We start from the raw sequence: 23325 nt of genomic DNA, 5'->3' as shown, positions 1-23325 counted from the left end.
CTAACATTAATCTTATATTTATCGCAAAGATTTATTCATAAGCTTTCTCATCAAAGTTGACTACAAGAGAAGCAAATATAAAACTAATACAACATTTCAGAGCTAGCCTGCAATCCTAGCACTTTGGGAGGCCAAGGCAGCAGCATCACTTAAGGCCAGGAGTTCAAGACCAACCTAAGCAACATAGCCCCCATCTCTAACAACAAAGAAAATCAGCCAAGCATGGTGGTGTGTGCCTGTAGTCCCAGCTACTCAGGAGGCTAAGGCAGGATAATCACTTCACCCTAGAAGTATGAGATTGCTGTGAGCTATGATAATGCCATGGCACTCTTGCCTGGACAACAAAATAGACCTTTTCTCAAAACTCCCCCAAGAAACAAACAAAAAATACCTGATTTAACAATTCATAAAATACCTAGCAATTTATACAGAGCCACAAGATAATATCCCAGGATACAATCCATTTTGCATCTCTTGGGATTGCCTCAAAAGTAAGAGCTGCCAGAAAGACCAAAAGTTACATGACTTGCTGAACAGGTTCTCAAATGCTGCTACTATCAAAACTGACATGATGTTATAGTTTTGTATTTTTTAAGTCTTATCTTTCTATCCAATCCGGTGTCAAGCCCTGGTAAAATTTCAGGCCAAATACTGCTATTTTTATGAATAAAAAGAAACTGAATTAACAAAATTCTTCTATGCCCCAGTTTAAACAAAAATCTCAACAAATATAAAATAAAAATCTCAATAAATGACTCAGATGAAAAATAAATTTGTCATATAGATATGAAAAATGGTTAATCAAGTATTTTTTTTTGAAACAGAGACTCACTCTTTTGCTCAGGTTGGAATGCAGTGGCGCCCACCACAATACCCAGTTAATTTTTCTATTTTTACTATAGACAGGGTTTCACACTCTTGCTCAGGCTGGTCTCAAACTCCTGAGTTTAGGTGATTCATTTCAGCCTACCAGAGTGCTAGGATCATAGGAGTGAGCCACCGTGCCCAGCCTGTTTTTTATTATTGTTGCTTTAAATTTGCTTTTCATTGACAAATAGTAATTGTATATATTTGTGAGATGCAATGCAATGTTTTGATATAAAAATACATTTATAGGTGTGAGCTGCCATGCCTGGTCAACAAGAACTGTTTTTGATATAATTATGTTTATTTTGATCAGTGTTTACTCAATTTGATTTAAACAAATTAATTTTTAAAGGTTTAGGTCTTTTACTTTTAAAATTTTAGGCTTTGGTTTTTCTATTTTAGCTTTTTAGAGCAAACTTGTAGCAGGAAAAACGATTTACAACAAATCATGAAAACCAGTTTAAGATCAGGTATAGTGGTTCACATCTGTAATCCTAGCACTTTGAGATATCAAATTGGGAAGATCAATTTGAGGCCAGGAGTTTGAGACTAGCCTGGGTAACAGCAAGACCCCATCTCTATAAAAAGATAGGAAAATTAGTCAGGCATGGGAAAATAGTCAGGTATGTGCCCAGCAACTTGGGAGGCTGAGGCAGGAGGATCACTTGAACCTAGGAGTTTGAGTTTGCTGTGAGCTATGATGATGCCACTGCATTCCAGGCTGGGCAAAAAGTAAGACTCTGTCTCAAAAATAAAATAAAATAAAAATCAGTTCAGAGCCAAAGCTATCTCAAATAGTCTTATCTAATAAAACTGAGAATTCTGAATGAGATACTGTAAGTGGTTTTCACTTTATTTCTATTCATGTATATGGTTATATCAGGTCATTTTGACAAAAATGCAAAAAAACACGTATTCTAGTAACAGGCATTCAATGTTTAGACAGAGTAAAGAAGCTGACAAGTAAGGCTGAAACAATCTGATCTGGTCATTGCTCTGTATAATAGACTCACAAATCAGCACAAAGCCAGGAGTTCACCTTTTTTGGCTTATAAATATACTTCATTTATTTTGGTCAGTTGATTTATTCCACGCAACTACATGAAAAATCTTTCAATCTAGATCATAACAACATACATTAGCAAGGGCTGAACCTACACTTCTCTCAACCTTTCTCAAATTCTTTATTAACATCCCTGATGTTTTAAGCTCTCACAATTCTCTAAACCATGATCTTACCCCATATTTCATTCTTAGATTATCAAATTTAACCTGAGCAGTAACCTACTGTAAAAATCAGTCCCTTTGGCAGGTGGCCTTTCTTCAGAATACTGCCAAAGCCTGGGCTCTACTTTATTATTATAAAAGCCAGCATCAGCGGCGGTGCCTGTGGCTCAATGAAGTAGAGCGCTAGCCGCATATGCCAGAGGTGGCGGGTTCAAACCCAGGCCCGGCCAAAAACTGCAAATAAAAAGCCAGCATTTGTGATTCTCTTTTTAAGGGGGAGGAAAAAAACAAACCTAAAGTATAATATTTGAAAGGAAAGATGTGTGGTAGGGGCAATGACAGCATTACTAAGACAAGATGTTTATTCTCTCTCTGGTAACCATCATCTATTTATTTGGGGCTTTCTCAAGTCCACAACCAGCATATGTCTTCCTTCGTAAATACTTCAACTTTTATTATAGAAGGCTGTGTATTACCTGTATGACCTATGAGTGGAAGGACTGTTTGAAGAATACCCAAATTCCATAGTGTAATGTGATCGCTCTGTGGCTGGGGATGGTGGAGGATTCAAAATCTAAAAGAAAAAATAATAAATATATTAAAAATAATAATAGTTTATCACAGAGACTATTGGACTGACTTTCTACTTTTTCTTTTGTCATCTTTATTAATGTTCTTTTCCATTATCCTATAGCACAATTCTTGCTTTCCAAAGAACCAGCCTCAAACAGTACTTTAGGATTGTGTCCCTCATTTCCTAAGACAAAAATTTCATCATGGCTAAAAAGTACAAAGTGAAGAAAAGAAAATCTGTAACCTGCAAGTCACTGCTTTAAGATCAGTGGAGCTATGTTCTGTTTTTTATTATTATTATATTATAAATATTTAAAGAAAATTTACTGATTTAGTAGAAATTCCAGGTGTGCTTTCTATTCTGGGAGGTCATAAAACAAAACCCCTCATCTCTCAAGAGGTACCATTCTGACTTGGTGCCCATATTCAGTGGTTAGGGCGTCGGTCACATACACTGAAGCTGGCGGGTTTGAGCCCGGCCCAGGCCTGTTAAACAATGACAACTGCAACAAAAAAATAGCCCAGTGTTATGGCGGGTGCCTATAGTCCCAGCTACTTGGGAGGCTGAGGCAAGAGAATCACTTAAGTCCAAGAGTCTGAGGTTGCTGTGAGCTGGGAAGTCTCAGCGCTCTACCGAAGGCAATATAGTGAGATCCTGTCTCCAAAAAAAAAAAAAGAGGTACAATTCAGTTTTTCTAAATTTACTCAAATAATGAGATTAATGACCAGTGCTTTCAAAATGCTGGTTATTACCCAATAAACTTAAAGATTTATAAGAACAGAGGTGTGGCAGTAAATTCTTCTTTGAGGATTTTATGCCTAAATTCTGTATTCAAAACTATTTTTACATACTATCACTGAGCAGCCACATTTGAATAAGTTAAGAAATCTACGACCCTATGTATTTTCAGCATTCAAAGTAAGACAAAGGAAAACAGAGTGCTTACTGCAGGGAAGTAAGTGCCTTTGGTGCTTGAAGAACTACTTGACGATGCTCCTGTGACATGAGCACGATCATAGGGGGGTCCACTGCTTCCCCCCATGATACTGAGGGAACTGATCACTGATTTACCACGAGACATTCCTGAAATGAAAGGAGAATTAAGAAACTGAACATGAATAAGACCTATAAAAATGCACAAAATAATTTTATTCAATATCAGATTACCAATATCAATACTCAAGTAGTTTGACTTTACAACAACTTATCCCCTCTTTTCCTAATAATAATTGAAAACATATAATGGAGAAAGAAATCAATGTTCTCTAGAAGTGAATGCATCCATTGAGAGCTGGCCTAGAACAAGGCCATGAACAACTCCCACTCCCCTCCCCTGATGGAAGCAGAAATCTTCAACATAAGACAATTTCTACCTCTTGGAGGATTTGAAGGAGAAAGGACTGTGAAGGGTAAAGGCTGTGAAGCAGGGTGGATTAAATAATAGATTTTTTCAAAAGAAAATAAAAACCATTTTTTAGGGCATAAACACAACATATACAAGATATTTCTTCATCTCCTAAATGCAAATGCTGCTGGGATCAAAACTACCGATGCTAAAGAATAAATTCTGCTTTTTTTCCATGTAGCTTCCCAAATTCTACTAAAAATAGGTATGGCAACAAAGAAGCATTACCATTAACAGTTTAAAAACCATGCCTGTTTATTTAAGAGTTACACCCAGAGCAAGTTCCTATTTTTGGAGGGCTTTTACTAAGGCTCTTCCTTCACCATAGTCATTAAAAAGAAGGCTTCTTTTTACTAAGGGCACAGAAAATATTGGAAATAGAGCTATATTTACTTAAATATGACCTACCTAATTATAAAACTTCTCACTACTCAGCTATGCTTCAACTAGCCCAAGTTTCACTCTCATAATGCAAAGTCAGGAGAAAACATGACACCAAATAATTATTCCCTTCTATTGCCCAGCTATTTTCAGGTCTTAGGTGGCTAAAGGAAATCTTATTTATTTTTTGCCCTCCTTTTATTCCTGGACTCAGTAGTACTGGGGTTCCCTGGTAGTGAACCTAAAGAGCTTGTGGTTTGTAACTCCTTTTACTAAATGACTGGCTGACTCACTTTCAGAAGGGCTTGTGGGGATGTGTGTGTATTTGCTTTCTATCTTTGGGCAGTTCCTACCAAACTGTATCTAAGGCCTTTTGGGTAAAGAGAAGATGCTAATAGGTAAAATGAACATTTGTTCATATGTACACACACACACTTTTTTCTTTTTTGAGATAAGGTCTAGCTCTGTCTCCTAGGCTAGAGGCAGTGGCATCATCATAGCTCACCACAACCTCAAACTCCTTGACTTAAGGGATCCTCCTGCCTTCCAGGTAGCTGGGACTATAGGCACCTGCCTCCATGCCCAGCTAATCTCTATATTTTTTGCAGAGATGGGGTCTCACTCTTGCTCAGGCTGATCTTAAACTCCTGGCAAACGATCCTCCTGCATCAACCTCTCGAAGTGCTAGGACTTCACACGTGAGTGGTCTTATATTTTTTTAAACCCAAAGTAGATTGAAAGACTCCGGTTAGCATCCTGTTTCCATAATGGACCTTGGCAATCTTGCCAGGACCCAAGACTTAATTCTCAATGGATCAGTCTTAACTCACCCGGAAGAGAGCCTGACAAAGAGCTCGGGTGTGGCACATAACCCAGGGGAACAGAGGCTGGACCGTGCACTACATAGTCATTAGCCATGGTTTCCCCATCTCCCTTCATACGTGGACACAACATCCTCTGGCAGATAAAGTATATAGTTCCAGACACAAAAATAGTGACAATCACTCCAATAACTGAGCCAACTGTATTGGTGGTCTGCGGAGCCGGCTCTTCAGTGGGATCTAAAGGAGAGAATGCAGCAAGGTCATCTTATACATTCAAAAGAGTGATCAAAAAGAGGACTTGGCTAGCAGAATGTGAAGTTATGAGCCTAAAGAAGATAATAAACATTTCTTTTTTATGAAAAAAACACACCATGCCCCGTGGACATGTGGATTAAATGTCATCATTAGGAATCATAATGAACTATCCTTAAGTGAAGGTGGAAATAAAATACATTTGAAAATATAATTGTAAATTGACAGAAACAAAGATGGTAAGAGAAGTGTAGATTTAAACACCACGAAGAAGCTTTAAATATATACACAAATAAAATCTATTCTGCTTCACTCTGCATACTATAAAAATCAACAAGGTTATTTTGGAATTTTAGGGCTAGAAGATAACAACCTAGAAAAGTCATCAAATGTTTTACCTTGAATAGCGAAGAACCAAATGCTGTTCTGGGCACATGTTAGATTTTAGATTTGAACAGTGACAATTAAACTAGGTGAATAAAATCAGAAACTAAAGATGAGCCTTAGCACTAGACTAATTGTTGCCTTCAGGGTTTTAGGATGCCTGAGAGCAAGGGATATAGGTCTCCAATACTTGATTACTGGAGGAATCAGAGAAAGGTCAGAGTGCCTGAGGATCCTGCCCATGGTATCCACTGTCCTTGGATTCCCGAGCTACCTTATGAAGCAGAGGGCATCAATATGGTAGAGCAGTGGTTCTCAACCTTCCTAATGCCCTAATGCCACAGACCTTTAACACAGTTCCTATGGGTCACGACCCACAGGCTGAGAACTGCTGCAGTAGAGGGAAAGAGTAAATGGGCTTATCAAATGGAGAGCATTAATCTTCTATTCAGAAGAAAAATGCTTTCATCCGAACAGTTAAATTATATCTCACAGTTACAGGTCCTTTAAAAAAACATCTGCTTCATCCTACCTCAAATCTCCCATGCATATAGCTAAACTAATCCTCTGGCAGATTATATAAAAGAAGTTAAGTAAACATGACATCACTAAGTTACATTTGGTCTGCGGAGGTACAAACTCTTCTTAGTCCTTATGAGCAACTATCCCATTTTTATTCCTAATGCCTTGACATTCCTTCCTAAGGCCATACTTCAAGAAAGAAGTTTGGGTGGAGCCGTGGCCCAGTGGGTAGGGCGCCAGCCCTATATACCAAGGGTGGTGGATTTGAATCCGGCCCTGGCCAGCTAAAACAGCAATGAGAATTGCAAACAAAAAAAAGCTGGATGCTGTGGTGGGCGCATGTAGTCCCAGCTACTCGAGAGGCTGAGGCAAGAGAATTGCTTAAGCCCAAGAGTTGGAGGTTGCTCTGAGTTGTGACGCCACAGCACTCTACCAAGGGGGACAAAGTGAGACTCTGTCTCAAAATTAAGAAAAAAAAAAGAAAGAAAGAAAAAAGTTTATATTCAGTACCTTCAATACCTAGTCTCTGCATCTCATCTTAACTCACTGAAATAAGGTTTCTACCCAGAGTTCAAAAAAACTTCTGTCTACCATGTTTAATAAACTCTTCATCTCACTGACTTCTCTGTACATTCAATGCTGGTTCCTGTTTTCTTCTAAAAAATGCCTAATCAATATCCTTCCAAGACATCATTCTCTTCATTTTATCATTTCTAATTATTGTTTTGTTGTTAGGGAATCGTTGAGTGTACAAAGAACCAGGTTATACTGCTTGCATTTCTTTTTCTTTTTTTTTATAAAATATGGAATGCTTCACGAATTTGCATGTCATCCTTGCGCAGGGGCCATGCTAATCTACTCTGTATCGTTCCAATTTTAGTATATGTGCTGCTGAAGTGAGCACAATAGTGCTTGCATTTGTTAGGTAAAGTCCCTCTTATTGGGCGGCACCTGTGCTCAGTGGGTAGGGCGCTGGCCCCATATACTGAGGGTGGTGGGTTCAAACCCAGCCCTGGCCAAACCGCAACAAAAAAATAGCCGGGTGCTGGGCGGCGCCTGTGGCTCGAAGGAGTTGGGCGCCAGCCCCACATGCTGGAGGTGGTGGGTTCAAACCCAGCCCTAGCCAAAAACTACCAAAAAAAAAAAAAAAAAAAGAGCCGGGTGTTGTGGTGGGCGCCTGTAGTTCCAGCTACTCGGGAGGCTAAGGCAGGAGAATTGCCTGGGCCCAGGAGTTGGAGGTTGCTGTGAGCCGTGTGATGACATGGCACTCTACTGAGGGCGATAAAGTGAGACTCTGTCTCTACCAAAAAATAAATAAGTAAAGTCCCTCTTGTAATTAATTCTGTCCTGCCCCTAAGAGGCGTGCCATACACTGGGACCCCTACCCACCTCCCTCCTTCCCTCATCGCCTACTATGTACTAGCATCAATTGTCCTCATATCAGAATTGAGTACACTGGATTCTTGTTTCTCCATTCCTGTGATGCTTTACTAAGAAGAATGTGTTCCACCTCTACCCAGCTTAATACAAAAGATGTCAAGTCTCCATCCTTTTTAGTGGCTGAATAGTGTTCCATGGTATACATATATACTTGTTAATCCATTCCTGGGTTGGTGGGCATATAAGTTGTTTCCACGATTTGGCAATTATAAATTGAGCTTCAATAAACAGTCTAGTGCAAATGTCCTTATGATAATATAATCTTTTTTCTTCTGGGTAGATGCCCAGTAACAGGATTGTAGGATCAAATGGGAGGTCTAGTTTGAGTTCTTTGAAGATTCTCCATACTTCCTTCCAGAAAGGTTGTATTAGTTTGCAGCCCCATCAGCAGTGTTAAGTGTTCCCCTCTCTCCCCATCCACGCCAGCATCTGCAGCTTTGAGATTTTGTGATGTGGGCCATTCTCACTGGGGTTAGGTGACATCTCAGGGTTTTGATTTTGATTTACATTTCTCTGATAATTAGAGACGAGTGTTTTTTCATATGTTAGCCATTCATCTGTCTTATTTAGAGGAGGTTCTATTCCTCTCATGTGCCCATTGATATAAGGGATTGTTGGCTCTTTTTTTGTTGCCTGAGTTCACTGTAGATACTAGTTATCAAGCTTTTGTTCAATTGATAATATGCAAATATCTTTCCCCATTCTAACGGTTGTCTCTATGCTTTGGTTGTCTCCTTAGCTGTACAGAATAATTCTAATTATTCTTTCCCTGCTGCTTCCTTTGTTGGCTTCATTCTCTTCTGCCTCTTAAGTGCAGGTGTTCCCCAAAGAGTCCTACCTACAGCTTACGATTTTCTCCCTATGCTTACTCTCCTGGGAGATTTCGTCCACTGCCACAGTTTTAATTATTAAGAAACTGAAGGGCACCACATTTCTCTCCTGAGCCACAGACCCATACAATCAACAACTCCCTGAATAGCTTCAATGGGGTATCTCCTGGGTATCTTTAATGTAACATATCTCAAACGGAATTCATCTTCACTTTCATCTGCTATTTCTTCTAGATTCCAGAGGTAAAGGAGATCATAACCATAGTCTAGTACAGGACAGTAAAGAGTGATAAGGCCTGTGGATGGTAAGGTGCATGCCTGTCTAAAGCCATCTAAATCAAAAGAACAAAAAACATTAAATTATCCAAATATTGTATCTGCAGCCAGGATATAGTATAGTACTTCATTTTCAGTCTCTGCAATGTATCCAAGCTAATGACACCAGTCCCTCAGTAAGGTATCTGTGGGTCAACTGAAACTTATCAACTATATGGTTACCAACTCCTCTTTATTCTATTTCTGAAATAACTCTGAAATTTATTCCCTCTTTTCTACTACTACTGCTTTCTCCTGATAAAGCCTCCTTTTAAAATTATAAGATACAAGTCATTAGTAGAGAGAATGATCTAATAGGTTATATCCAGCATTTATAGAAGTAAAACAGAAAAAAACATCAGAACATATTCTACATAATATGGGTAAGTACTATTATGTCACCCTTTTGGTTTTTTATGCATGTACCCACATCTTTGTATTCCTCTAGATGTGATCAAAGAAGTCTGAAAACAACCAATCTAACAAATTTCCTGCCTATAAATTTTATCACTTCTAATTTATCTGCTTTATAGCTTTTATATTTGCTTGGGCATACTAGTCTTATTCTTGAAATTTTCAATCACTCTCCTTTGTTAATAGAATACTACCTAGGCTTTTTAGAAGAGCATAGTCCTCCAGGATTTTACCTTTGCCTATGTTATCTCTTTTTTTTGGTAGAGACACAGTTTTGCTTTATCACCCTTGGTGGAGTGCCATGGCATCACACAGCTCACAGCAACCTCCAACTCCTGGGCTTAGGTGATTCTCCTGCCTCAGCCTCCCAAGTAGCTGGGACTACAGGCACATACCACAAAGCCTGGCTATTTTTTTTGTTGCAGTTCGGCTAGGGTCGGTTTTTAACCTGCCACCCTCGGTATATGGGGCTGGCGCCCTACTCACTGAACCACAGGCAGCGCCCAGCCTATTTTATCTCTTGCTGACAAGATATAGCCTTTGTCAGCCCCATTTACATGCAGTTTCCAAAGGCTGGCTGTTTCACTTTCTGCTTCTGACCAGTATACTCCCTCTTCCCTCTTCTGCATAATGAACACTCTCATTGACTGACACCTGATCTTAAGTACCATTTTTTAAAGAAAGACTTCCTTGACCAACTCCATCTCTGTTCCTAAAAAGTTGACTACTCTCCTTTGTACTATTACTTGCATAGATCTCTACTGCAGCAATTTTGATATTACTTATCACAGTCTATTATCAATAGTACCTACTATGAACCAAGTTCTGTGTTTGTCAGGCTAAATGACATATACATTAAATCTCAGTCATCAGGGCAAGTGTCATCTTCATTTTAAAGATAAGGAAACTAAGATTTAATAAGAAAAAAATAATTTGTTGGTAAAGTAGAAGAGCTATAATTCAAATTATATTCTCACTGTTATCTAAACTACAGAGGTCTTTGAGAAACCTGGTGCATGTATCCTTAGCATTACAGCAACGTCTAACATTTTGCTGAATAAATGAATAGATTGTAAGTCTTATTGAGTAATCACACTTTGGAAAATTTTTTAATGTGTTTTTTTTACACTTGGTCTTAACCAAAAGGCCAAAAAGCAATAAATGTTTATTTTTTTGAGAAAGGATCTTATTCTGTTACCCAGGATAGAACACGGTGGTGTTATAATAGCTCAATGAAACTACAAACTCCTGGATTCAGGACCTTAGTCTCCTGAGTAGCTAGGACTACAGACATGAACTACCCAGTGCAGCTGATTTTTCTATTTTTTTGTAGAGACGGAATCTTGCTATGTTGTTCAGGCTGGTCTCAAACCCCTGAGGTCAAGTAATCCTCTTGCCTCAGTTTCCCAAAGTGATAGGATTACAGGTGTGAGCCACTGCACCTGGTCTTTATTTGAACTTTGTAAAAATACCAGCTTGATTTCATCGTTACAGTTGAAAGCATTTTTTTTTTGGTTATTTTATTTTATTTTATTTTTTTGGCTTTTTTATTTTATTTCGTTGCTTATTTTTTATTTCTTTACTTTTTTTTTGTTGTTGTTGTTGAGACAGGGTCCCACCCTATGCCCCTGAGCAGAGTGCAGTGGGAGTGGTAGCACACCACAACCTCAGACTCAGGCTGCGGGCACCCCCGCTGCCTCAGCCTCCGGAAGCCGCTGGGATTATAGGCGCTCGCCGCGGTGCCTGGCTGGGTTTTTCCATTTTTTTCCACGAGTCAGGGTCTCACTGTCGCTCAGGCGAGTCTCGAACTCCTGAGCTCAAGCGATTCTCCCTCCTCAGCCTCCCACAGTGCTGGGATTACAGGCGTGAGCCACCGCGCCCGGCTACTGAATCTTATCTAAATTCTATCCAATAAGTTTTGACAGGTTAGACCTGGGCTTACAATGAATTCCACTCAGAATTAAGTGTGCTGATTTGGGATACACTGTATGTGAAGACAATAGTTAATAGTTAAGAATCTTGTAGGAACTGTAGGCTGTTCAGCCAAGCATCTCAAAGTTTAGGGATATATGCTGACCCAAAGTATCCTCAGGGTGCATTTTAAGAAAGCTCTTAGAATCTAGCCACTGAGAAATTGATAGAAACAGTTCAAGAAAACAAAGGGAGACAAATATGGATTAACTTTCTGAAATTAAGTTTAGACCATCAATTAATTTCCATGTATCTAAATTATTTGAGAATTTTGTAACTTTGGTGTGGCAAAACATTTATTATTTTCTGGTGCTTTACTAAATATTTCTGTGAAGATTTCTGTGCATAAGAAAACTGCTGTGTTTGAGGAATTATTGAAAGCAGAGCATAAAAAAAATCCCTGTCACAAATAATTAGCTTAACCTTTGTTACTTAATAAGGAAATCTTGATAAGTAAACCTCACACATAATGAAAAAAAGTGTTTTTAAAAGTTCAAATAATTTACAAGTTCTTAGTGCTACTTACAACAATCCAGTTCATCTGATTTGTCACTGCAATCCATATTATGATCACATTTCTTGTGTTTTCCAATGCACTGACCATTGGCACAGCGGAACTGATCAATTAAACAAAGCACTAGAAAAAAAATGCAAGTAATTTTCTTATTTTTAATACCATGTAAAGCCAAATTCTTAGCAGAAGTCAAAAGGTGCTTTCTAAGTATAAATGAAAAACCGACTGACTAGAGTTTTAGAAATAACTGAAACATTATTCTCTGGGAATTTCCACTGATGGAATGGAAAAGGAAATCAGGTAGAAATTTCTTATTTTTTCTTCTTCACTAATAATTCTTGTTGGTTACTTTAAGTTTCACTGTATTAAAATTTAGTAAGGGAAAGCAGAGACTATCAATTATTTTATATCTTAATAAATAAATCAAATAGTTCAGAGTTCATTGGCTACGGACTATTTCAACATTCTGACAACCTCATATATTTCTCAATTTTCAAAGCTTATTAATCTGCATGTTATAGATGTGAAATGAATTAAAATAACAATTTGGAACAGAGTGCTATGTTCAGACGTAATATGGTCATGTATACTTGAAAACACCCAATTTACCACTGAGCCAAAGCAATACTCTGATTTTAAAGAACTTAATGGAAAAAAGTCTGCATAAGCAGGCACTGAGGAATTCTGGATACCTTCACAGTTCTTCTCATCTGATTTATCCTGGCAGTTTGCGTCTCCATTGCATCGGAGGGCACCATCAATACACTGCCCACTGGCACACTGGAACTGGGACTCTGAGCACACAGGACAATTGAGTTCATCACTGTGATCTTCACATTCAGTAAACCCATCACACCTCCATGCCACAGGGATACAGTCAATTTCCCCCGTGAAACAAGTAAACTGCTGAGGAGAACATGTTGGGGGTTCTTCAAATGAACAAGGGGGAAAAGAATGACAAAAATACAACAATGGTCACAGGGAGGTACAAACACTTAAAGCTGAGTGAAGCTGTTGTAATAATTAATATATATGAACACTTTATAATAAGCATATTTTGTAAACTAACTCATCTAATTAGAGTAGAAAAGTTTTTACACATTTAGGCTCACTAAAGTCTACATTTAGACACACTAGACTCACTGTGTAAAAGTTTTCTCATACAGTGTAATTCAAGGAGGATTATAATATTTACAATCCATTTTAATCTCACACATGACCTAAGGATAATCACTGTAATTACCAACCTCCAAAATTTTAAAGTTAGTGTAGAACTCACAAATCGTCTCAAATCTGATGTTCCAAAAGATGGCCTACAAACCCGTGGGGGTCTCTGAGACCTCTTTCAGAGGATCTACCCGGTCAAACTATTTTTATAATAATACTAAGATGTCTTTTTTTTTTTTTTCACTACATTTGTACCAATGCTACAAAAAGAATGCAGGGTAAAACTGTTCGTACCTTCACAGACTCAAGGCAATGGCAAAAAAACCACTAGTCCTCATACTCTACACAGTCACACACTCAATGTTTAAATGTACAAACAGAAAAGGCCAGTTTCACTTAAGCACATTCTTGACAAATTATATGAAAATCAATTCCTGAGTACATGTATCTTCAATGTTCTATTTAATAAAAAGAGAAATATGCATAAAGATCATGTTGAAAACCTAAGTATGATGATTTCTACTGGGAAAGCATCTGATTGATTTGAAAACTCAATTAAAAACAGAACACCATTTTTACCTGAGAGAATAGCTGACATGTGAACTATACACTAGTTACTTATACTTGGGTATCTGGCATCAATTTAAAAAAAAAAAAAAAATGAATCAAGTGAGTCTCTTATTTCAAGGTGTTAACAATGGATAGTATTTGTGGCAAATTATAACACTGGAGCTTTGAATCAGAAATTAGAATTTTGGAAAACCTAAATCCAGTACTATAAAGTCAACAAATTCCTAGTACATAAAAGATTTTTCTGATTGAGAGTTGGCAGTGATATCAAAAATTTGTGACTTTTTTTATATTGTATAATGAAATGGGTTGAAATCTAAAGATGTGTAAGTTTCTAAATGAAATCCTATTATTTCTAAATGACCAAGGTATGTGTTTACAAAATCATGCCTGGGTAAAAGATCCATTCTGAGTACAAAATAAAGCAGTACATTTTTACATAAATGAAAAAAATTACAAAAAGTTAACTGACAGAGTCCCAAATCCCACCCTGCAACTAAACATATAGAAAACTATCCCTTATCAAGATGTGATAGAGAATCCAAGATAAATACCCAAAATTATTTGAAAAGGCTAGGACAGTCCTGCATTTTCTAACTGTGAGGCCTAACTTTCATTTCAACCCAACTACACATTACAAAATACTGAATTTTAGACATGAGAATGCAGCCCAATATTAAAGAGTCACAGAAATGTACAATTAGTGCTGCTCTTCTCACTGAAAATATCTTGCTTTAAACACTGAATTGTCTTAACATATATCATTTATAAAATCATGTGCTGATTTATTGTCATGTTTAATAAATGTTTTTAAAAGTTCTTGGTTTTAAATTCTAATACAGTAAATATAGATAAATATATCTATGCAAGTAAAAGCACTTTGGGCTCCTCAATTTTTTAAAATGTAAAAATACACAGAGACCAAATCATTTGAGAACTCATTCAAGCCTTATTTTTTTGTTTTGCCAATGGCGAAATTGAGGCTTAGACAGCTAAGTGACTACTCAGGGTCACAGAGCTTCCCAATTAGAAAAAAAATAGTACTATAAGTGAGTCTTGTTTAGTCCACTGCCTTTACTGCTTTATCACAGGCTGACTTCTGTGAAAAGCCTGATAGTAAATTCTCTAAAAACATACAACATTATTATATGATTATGGATCAGAATACCTTTTATCTCTAAAACAGAGAATATTACATATAATAGGTGAACACTGTAGATGAGGAATTTAAGGGATTTATTTTCTAAGAGCCTATTATGTAATCAGCACTATATAATGTGGAGAATTGAAATAGATAAAATATAATTTATGTCCTTAACGAACTTTGAATATGGTTGGGGATACAAAGAAACTAATAAACATAAAGCAAACCATCCTTGTACATCATGCAACTGTGGCAACAAATGCTGCAATTCAGAGAAAGAGGAGAACAACAGCCAGAGAAGTTTCATAGATTTTGAAAAGATCGGCTGCATTGTGGAGTAAGATTTAAGACAGGCATGCAAGAAGAGAAATACGCACAAGTAAAGCCACAGAAGCAAAGCAAAACAAAATAGAACATGCCACAGTGATCCTCAAACTCTAAACAGCCAAATAAAAAAATTGAACACGTTGGGAAGGAAATATAAGATGAGATGGATAGATAAGACAAGCTCAAATGAAATCACATCTTGAAGGTCTGGCAGAGACATTAAGATTTTGTATTTATCTAAATCAATATTAAATTACAAAAAGACATCCACACAAATGTTTACTGCTGTTTTTTAATTTTTATCATTTTTTTAAGGCAGAGTCTTGCTCTGTTGCCTGTACTAGAGTACACATGTAATAGTATCATCATCTTAGCTCAAAGGTATCTCAAACCCTTAGGCTCAAGCAATCCTCTTGCCACAGCCTCTAGAGTAGCTGGGACTACAGGTCTGTACTACCACACCTGACTAATTTTTTTACTTTTTTTGGTAAAGATGGGGGTCTCAATATGTTGTTCAGGCTGGGCCGGAACTCTAGGCCTCAAGCAATTTTCCCACCTTAGTTTCCCAAAGTGCTGGGATTATGGGTATCAACTAGCATGCCCAGCTGGCTATATTTTTAATAACAAAATATGGAAAACAATTGGAATGTCCTTATAAGAGAGTGACAAATCATAGTATTAAATAATAAAATACTATTTAGCTATAAAAAGGAAAAACTACTGCTATACTCAACTGTATAAATGAATCTCAAAAGTATATTAAACATGAGAATCCAGACATAAAAGAGTACACATACCATGATTTCATTTATATGAAGTTCAAGAACAGCTAAAACTAATGTATAGGGATAAAAATCAGAACAGTAGTTATTTCTAGAACATAACTGACTGTTAAGGGACATGAGAGCACTTTTCTTAAAGTCAATGTTTTGTTACCTTGATTTGGGTGTTGGTTAACACAGTTGAAGACATTTGTCAAAGTTCATTAACTATCAATTTACATATAAATTTAAAAAACATAACAAAAATATATCTGTACCTCCCCCCAATAATAATCACTTAATGCACAAGCAAATGCACAAACACACACACACACATGCCTTTTTAAAGACGTTTTCAAACTGGAAAATGAGAATCTTGATTCTTTTTTTTGTACGTTATCATTACCATAAAAGGAATTTCCCTTATTGAAGTAATAGTGTAGCACCTTGATTGAGACATGTGCTATTTTTGTGTGTATGGTAAAATATACATAACAATCAAGAGTCTTTTTAAATTTTCTGCCACTGTAGATAATAGCACAATACAGTCTTTTTCCTTAACTGAATTAGAGTTATCCCCAAGAGGAGGATTTCTAAAATGAGGACATGAATACTATTATGTTTTATACTGCTACATTATGATTTAACAAAGAAAATATCAATTTGTTATGCTCCATGAATGATCAAACCAATTTTAGTATATTATCACTACATTCACTGACATCTTTTTTTTTTTTTTGGAGACAGAGCCTCAAGCTGTCGCCCTGGGTAGAGTGCTGTGGCATCACAGCTCACAGCAACCTCCAACTCCTGGGCTCAAGTGATTCTCTTGCCTCAGGCCTCCCAAGTAGCTGGGACTAGAGGCTCCCGCCACAACGCCCGGCAGCCGTCATTGTTGTTTGGCAGGCTTGGGCTGGATTCGAACCCGCCAGCTCAGGTGTATGTGGCTGGCGCCTTAGTCACTTGAGCCACAGGCGCCAAGCCCACTGATATCTTTTTAAAAATCTTTTTTTGCTAGATAAGAAAGAAAAATGGGAAACTGCCAATGGATTTGAACCAAAGAATATTCTTTTTCATTGGACATACTCCCAACAATGGCATATACGTAAACTGACAAAATCTAGAACTCATTATAGGAGGTAGAATTAATTCATTTTGTTCTGCTCCCAGGGGTGCAGAAGCTACTTCATTGTTAGGAAACACACTTAACTCACAGGTTGAAAATAATGTGGTAATACATATACAAGGGAATACTATTCAGCCGTAAAAAGGAAGAAAATCTTATCATTTACAATAATACAAATAAACCTGAAGGACATAATTAAGGAAAAAAAAAAAGACAAATACTTCAAGATCTAACTTATTTGTAGAGTGTAAAAAAGTCAAATGGATGGGGCGGTGCCTGTGGCTCAAAGGGGTAGGGCGCTGGCCCCATATGCTGGAGGTGGTGGGTTCAAACCCAGCCCTGGCCAAAAAAAAAAAAAAAAAAAGTCAAATGGAGCAACAGAGTAAAACAGTGGTTACCACAGGCTAGGAGGTGGAAGGACTGAGGGCAAAACCAAAAGCCTAATATGGTACAGAATAATGGAATACAAGTAACTAACTTAGAAGACAAAGCAACTTCACTGCCTAATTACATAAGGCCAGACTAGGATATGGAATATGTTAGCATCCAGGTCCGCACAAGAAAATTACAACTTATTTACCTCCACACGACAGCTCATCTTGAAGCAAAACCAGGTGCATGGGACAAGAACACCTTGTAGTACCATCTCCCTTTACGAGACAAATATGTGAACAGCCACCATTATCCTGAGCACAAGGGTGCTGTCCTATAGGAGGAAGGAGAGGAAGAGGAAGAAGAAGAAAGGAAAGAAAATAAAAAGAACAACCCTGTCAGAATAAATCATTTATAAATTACAAAGAAAAAAATAAAATCAGCTTGGACTTTATTTCTACACAATGATCCTTCACACAATCTACAAGAAAAACTTTTTTTTTTTTTTTGGCCGGGGCTGGGTTTGAACCCACCACCTCCGGCATATGGGACCAGCGCCCTACTCCTTGAGCCACAGGCGCCACCCGAGACAGTCTTGTTCTGTCACCCACGATACAGTGCAGTGGCATCATGATAGTTCACTGCAACCTCAAACTCTTAGGCTCAAGTGATCCACCTACCTCAGCCTCCTGTGTAGATGGGTCTATAGAAGGCCACCCTAAAGACCATCTGGAACAGCTCCAACAGATAGACACCTACCTGAATGCCACCCTGGACCTCCTAGGAGGCGAGGACAAGCTCTGCCAGTGTAAGTGCAGTGATGGATCTAAACCTTTCCCACATTATGGTTATAACCCTCCCCCTCCGAATGGATGTGGCTCTATACTGTTTGGTGTTCATCTTAACATTGGTATCCCTTCCCTGACAGTACTACAACCAACGCACAGGTGCTATGAGACCTGTGTCAAAAGCAAGAATGACTAGGGTAAGTTCCACTACTGCCTCTCCAAGACCTGCCAAAATGTGCAGAAAACACTAGTATGTTCAGGCATGTGAAGTAACAGTGGAGCTCTTGTTGGACAGTGCCATACACCCAGGCTGTAAGCTATACCTGGACAGTCAACAAGCTACATATAGGTGTTGTTATGAAGAAAAAAATGGATCTTTAAAGATGATGCTGACAGCTGATGACAGACGAGAATGGAAAAAAATAACATTTGACCAAGAACTAATGTTTTTACAGCATAAAACTATTTTACTGTGGGAAAAGATTATTTTCAGATCTTACAAAAGCTAATATTTTGACATTAAAACCTCAAAGTAAAACACAGTGAAGGAGGTCAGAGGAGGCAAGCCTGCCTTTTCAGCGCTCTTCTTGGGGGTATTGCCTTAGTGTGCGAAATTGTCTTGACCAGTGTACGTTAAGGGCAGAATTTTTACAAAGAAGAATATATACCTTGATTTTTCTAACCATATTTACCAAAAAAAAAAAAAATTTATCAAATATAAAATCTATTATAAGGGTTACTCAACATTATTTTATTTGGAACTATAAGAAATTCTTCACTTAGAAGTATTATTTGTTTACTAGGAAATTTTAAATACACATTTTTGCCTAAAAAAACTGAATTTGTTCTTTTTCTATTTTAATTACACATAATTTGCTGTTTCTCTGTAGTCCATTTAGCATATAAATAAGTCACACTTCTATTAGGACTACTTACAGGGACATGGTTTTCACATCTGTGTCTCTTGTAAAAGTGACACCATCAAGCTGATTACCTCTCAGGGGACAAACCCAGGGTATCTAAAAAGGTGACATGAACAAGATTCAGAAGCATAGCTCCTGCCATTTTACTGACCACTCTTAAGACAAAGGTCATCTTTTGTTATACAACCTTTGCCTAAACTGGAGTAAAGATGGACTTAATGAAACAAATGAAGTTATTTAATAAACACATTAGAGCTCTATTTGCCGTTTTGCTTAATGTTTACTTCCTAGCACTTGTTCCTTGTGGTGAAAGGTAGGTTATTTTTAAAAGAGTGTAACCTTTTACTAATTGTGGTCTTAATGACAAAATGGCAAAACTAAAAGTGAATGAAAATTCTATCATGAAAGAGGTCAAAAAGATGTAAAGGACATATTAATTTCTGAAAACAAACACGAGTCCTCCAATTAGCTTTACCCCATCAGCACTTACTGTATTCTTGAAGGTTCAGCTCCTTCACCGCATGAATGTCACTAAGCTGGGCAATTCGAGCCTGGACTTTTGTTCTACCCTCTCGACCTGTCATGTCAATTTTTTCAATCATTTGTTGCTGCTTATCAATCCAATAGAGCCAGTTTTCAAATACAGTCAGTCCCACAGGCTGCAAGATATTGGAGTCCTCTAATACTATCCGGTTTGCACCTTTAAAAAGGAGAAAATTTAACAGAAATTATTCTGGTGGATCACATCACACTTTTTTTTTTTTAAATTAATTCTTGGGGATTCATTGAGGGTACAAGAAACCAGGTTACACTGATTGCATTTGTTAGGTAAAGACCCTCTTACAATCGTGTCTTGCCCCCAATTCACTTTGTTGCCCTCAATAGAGTGCCATGGTGTCACAGCTCACAGCAACCTCAAAAACTCTTGGTTCAAGCGATCCTCTTGCCTCAGTCTCCCAAGTAGCTGGGACTACAGGCACCTGCCACAACACCCGGTTATTTTTTGTTGTAATTGTCATTGTTGTTGTTGTTTAGCAGGCCAGGTCAGGTTTGAGCCCACCAGCCCCAGTGTATGTGGCCAGCACCCTAACCATTGAGGTACAGGTGCCAAGCCCACACTTTCAATAATTATTTACCAATAAGATTCTAAAAGTAAAGGCAGGCATGGTAGCTCATCCCTATAATCCTAGCACTCTGGGAGGCCATGGTGAGAAGACTGCTTGAGCTCAGGAGTTTAAGCCCGGTGTGAGCAACAAGACCTTTCTCTACTAAAAATAGAAAAATCAGCCAGGTGCCATGGGCTACGCCTATAGTCAAAGCTACTTTGGAGGCTGAGGCAGAAGGATAGACCTGAGACCAGGATTTTGAAGTTGCAAAGAGTCATAATGATGCCAAGGCACTCTACCTGGGGCAACAGAGCAAGACTCTGCCTCAAAAAAAAAAAAAAAAAAAAAAAAGAAAAGAAAAAAGAAAGAAAAAGAAACTCAAAAATATGGAAAAAGAAAACATGTTAATATCTCTACTACAAACTTGAACATCATGCTGACATACAGACATCAGAAAATAGGTAATAAATAGACATTTATGTGTAATCAAAAGCAAATATGCCCAAAGTAAATACTCTAGTTCACAGAAATGTAGAAAAGAACTTAGAGCAGCAGTTAAAAAACTATCAGCAGAGTGCATTTTTCAAAACCCTAAATTTTATATAAAACACATGAAAATGGCACTTCTCTGAAGGAAACAGTGCTGGTAAATCCAGCATTTTGTGGTCTTGGTGTCCCCCACTTTCACATCTGAGGCACCCCCGAAGAACAACCCTACCCTTACTCTGGTTTCTTAGAACATAGAAACAAATGACTGACTCAAGAGGTTACGGGTGCAAACCTCACCCCAAGTTAAGAATTATTTCTACATCATAGAACCATACATCCTCTGAAAAGAGAACTTGTTCTACTGTTGAATAGTGAGAAAGTTCTTCCCATACCATGAGTTAAAATCTGTGTCCACACATTCCTCCCATTCATGGTTCTCTCTCATTCAGAAAGAAAGAATACACTCATTCTTTCCCTCTTCTCCACAGGAGTCCTCAAATATTTACAGAACATTTCCATGGTTCCTAAGTCCTGAGTTCAATTAAAGAAAGACATTAGCTAGGCTCAGTGCCCATAGCACAGTGATTATGGTACTAGCCACATACACTGAGACTGGCAGGTTCAAACCTGGCCTGGGCCAGCTAAACAACAGTAACAACTGCAACAAAAAATAGATAGGAATTGTGGCCGGCGCCTGTAGTCCCAGCTAATCGGGAGGCTGAGGCAAGAGAATCACTTAAGCCCAGGAGTTTGAGGTTGCTGTGAGCTGTGATGCCACAGCACTCTACCGAGGGCAACTTAGTAAGACTCCGTCTCAAAAAAAAAAAAAAAGAAAGACATTAGCTAATATGTTGAAAATACCAAAGAAAAAGTTCTAGGAAAGAGGTAAGCATAATGCTAAATTCTAAATAAATGCAGAAAACTGGGAACATATTCCAGATGGGAAGGCTTTACCTAAGTCAACATGCAGATCCATGGTAGGCTAAGCGCAAGCTTACTTATGTTCACTACAAAGGTGATTAAGAAAAAAGAAAATTCTTGTCCCATACAGACAAAGAAAGCAAAGGAGTAGATAGGAGTAGAAAACGGATACAAAAATTTGGAAGTTGGAGAACTTATAGATGAGGGGTAATAACAAAGCAGCCCAGAGAATGACATCAATTAGTTCAGAAACCGGGAGCACCAGGTATTTTAGAATAGAGCACAGGTAGGAGATATAGCTGGGGCTAAAAAGACTATTAATTTCAAGAACACCAGGTAACCCACTTTTATCCTCATGCACGGGACTAGAAGATTTCTCTGTAGGAAAAACAAAAACAAAATAACAAGCAAAACAATTAAAAAAAAAAAAACCCGAAGGGTGGGGTATGATGGTTCACGCATATAATCCTAGCACTTTGGGAGGCCACAACAAAAGAATCACTCAAGGCCAGGGGGTCAAGACCAGTATGAGCAACATGACAAGACTCCCATCTTTATGAAAAAAATGAAAAATCAGCCAAGGAGCAAACACCTGTATTTCTAGTTACGTAGGAGGCTGATGTGGGAGACTTGCTTGAGACCAGGAGTTTGAGGTTGTTGTGAGCTATGACGACACTAGTGTACTCTAGCAGGGGCAACAGAGCCCCAGAGTTCAAGTGAGATTACTCAGTAAGACATAGCAAGAATAAAGAACTCCACATGTCACCTGGGAAGCTCATCAGAAAACAACCCATCTCTGTAAGAGACTTACTGTGTCACAAGTAGCAGCAATGCATTAAGTTAGCATTTTTGGTGCCTCTTACAAAATATAAAATACCAAATATTTTTTAAAACATTTACCTTTGGGTGGTGCCCAGAGCTCAGTGGGTAGAATACCAGCCACATACACCTCAGGCTGCAGTTGGAATCCAGCCTGGGCCAGCTAAACAATAATGACAACTGCAACAAAAAAATAGCCGGGCGTTGTGGGAGGTGCCTGTAGTCCCAGGGCACTGTAGTTCCTCTACTCGGGAGGCTGAGGCAAAAGAATCGCTTAAGCTCGAGTTTGAAGTTGCTGTGAGCTGTGATGCCACAGCACTCTACCCTGGGCACAGAGTGAGATTCTGTCCCAAAAAACAAAAACAAAACAAAACATTTGCCTTTAAATTTGAAGCCCAAGACAAATGGAACAAAGAAACTTGGAGAAAAAGACATTACTAACAACAGAAGAAAATAAGTTGATCGCAGTTTTAAAATGCTAAAGAATAAGATGCATTTAGAGAACAAAAAAGAGCCCTTGGAAACTAAAAGCATTATACCTAGAAATGAAAAAATATATATCCAATAAGGTGGTTGGATGATAAATTTGAAAAGTGCTCCTAGAAAGCAGAACCAAAGACAAAGAGATGAATAATAGGCAAGAAAAATACAGTTATAGTTAAGAAGGTCAAGCATCAAAATAAAATAGAAAATAACTTATCAAAGAAATAACATAAGAAAACATTCCAGAACTCAAACTGTCTTAAGTTTCCAGATAAAAAGGACTTGCCTTATAACCAGTGCAAAAGAAAGAAAGAAAAGAAACAAAGAAGAAGGAAGGAAGGGATCACACAAAGGCATATTACAAAATTCTAGGACACTGGAAAAAAAAAAGACGTTAAGAGTTTCTGAA

The 23325-nt window shown here is 37.9% G+C and overlaps 1 protein-coding gene and 1 non-coding gene across 5 annotated transcripts in view; both read right to left on the bottom strand.

Moving 5' to 3' along the window:
• Positions 1 to 23325, bottom strand: part of LRP6 (LDL receptor related protein 6) — a 197632-nt gene that overhangs the window by 6615 nt on the left and 167692 nt on the right. For 3 of the 4 annotated variants that reach the window (XM_053555768.1, XM_053555772.1, XM_053555769.1), the window contains 7 exons: positions 19589 to 19798; positions 17596 to 17721; positions 12613 to 12849; positions 11933 to 12043; positions 5285 to 5515; positions 3615 to 3751; positions 2571 to 2668 (listed from right to left, as the gene is read on the bottom strand). In XM_053555768.1, the coding sequence (XP_053411743.1) occupies positions 2571 to 2668; positions 3615 to 3751; positions 5285 to 5515; positions 11933 to 12043; positions 12613 to 12849; positions 17596 to 17721; positions 19589 to 19798 (1150 nt within the window). The remainder of the gene's footprint in view (positions 1 to 2570; positions 2669 to 3614; positions 3752 to 5284; positions 5516 to 11932; positions 12044 to 12612; positions 12850 to 17595; positions 17722 to 19588; positions 19799 to 23325) is intronic. The other variant, XM_053555770.1, reaches the window with a different exon arrangement.
• Positions 7234 to 7340, bottom strand: LOC128562850 (U6 spliceosomal RNA). The gene has a single exon (XR_008373550.1). It is a non-coding gene; the product is annotated as a U6 spliceosomal RNA (small nuclear RNA).

The sequence above is a fragment of the Nycticebus coucang genome, chromosome 12 (genome assembly GCF_027406575.1).
Source record: "Nycticebus coucang isolate mNycCou1 chromosome 12, mNycCou1.pri, whole genome shotgun sequence".
In the NCBI taxonomy this organism is placed as follows: Eukaryota; Metazoa; Chordata; class Mammalia; order Primates; family Lorisidae; genus Nycticebus; species Nycticebus coucang.
Note: the sequence above shows the minus strand (reverse complement) of the source record. Positions and strands in the feature narration are given on the sequence as shown.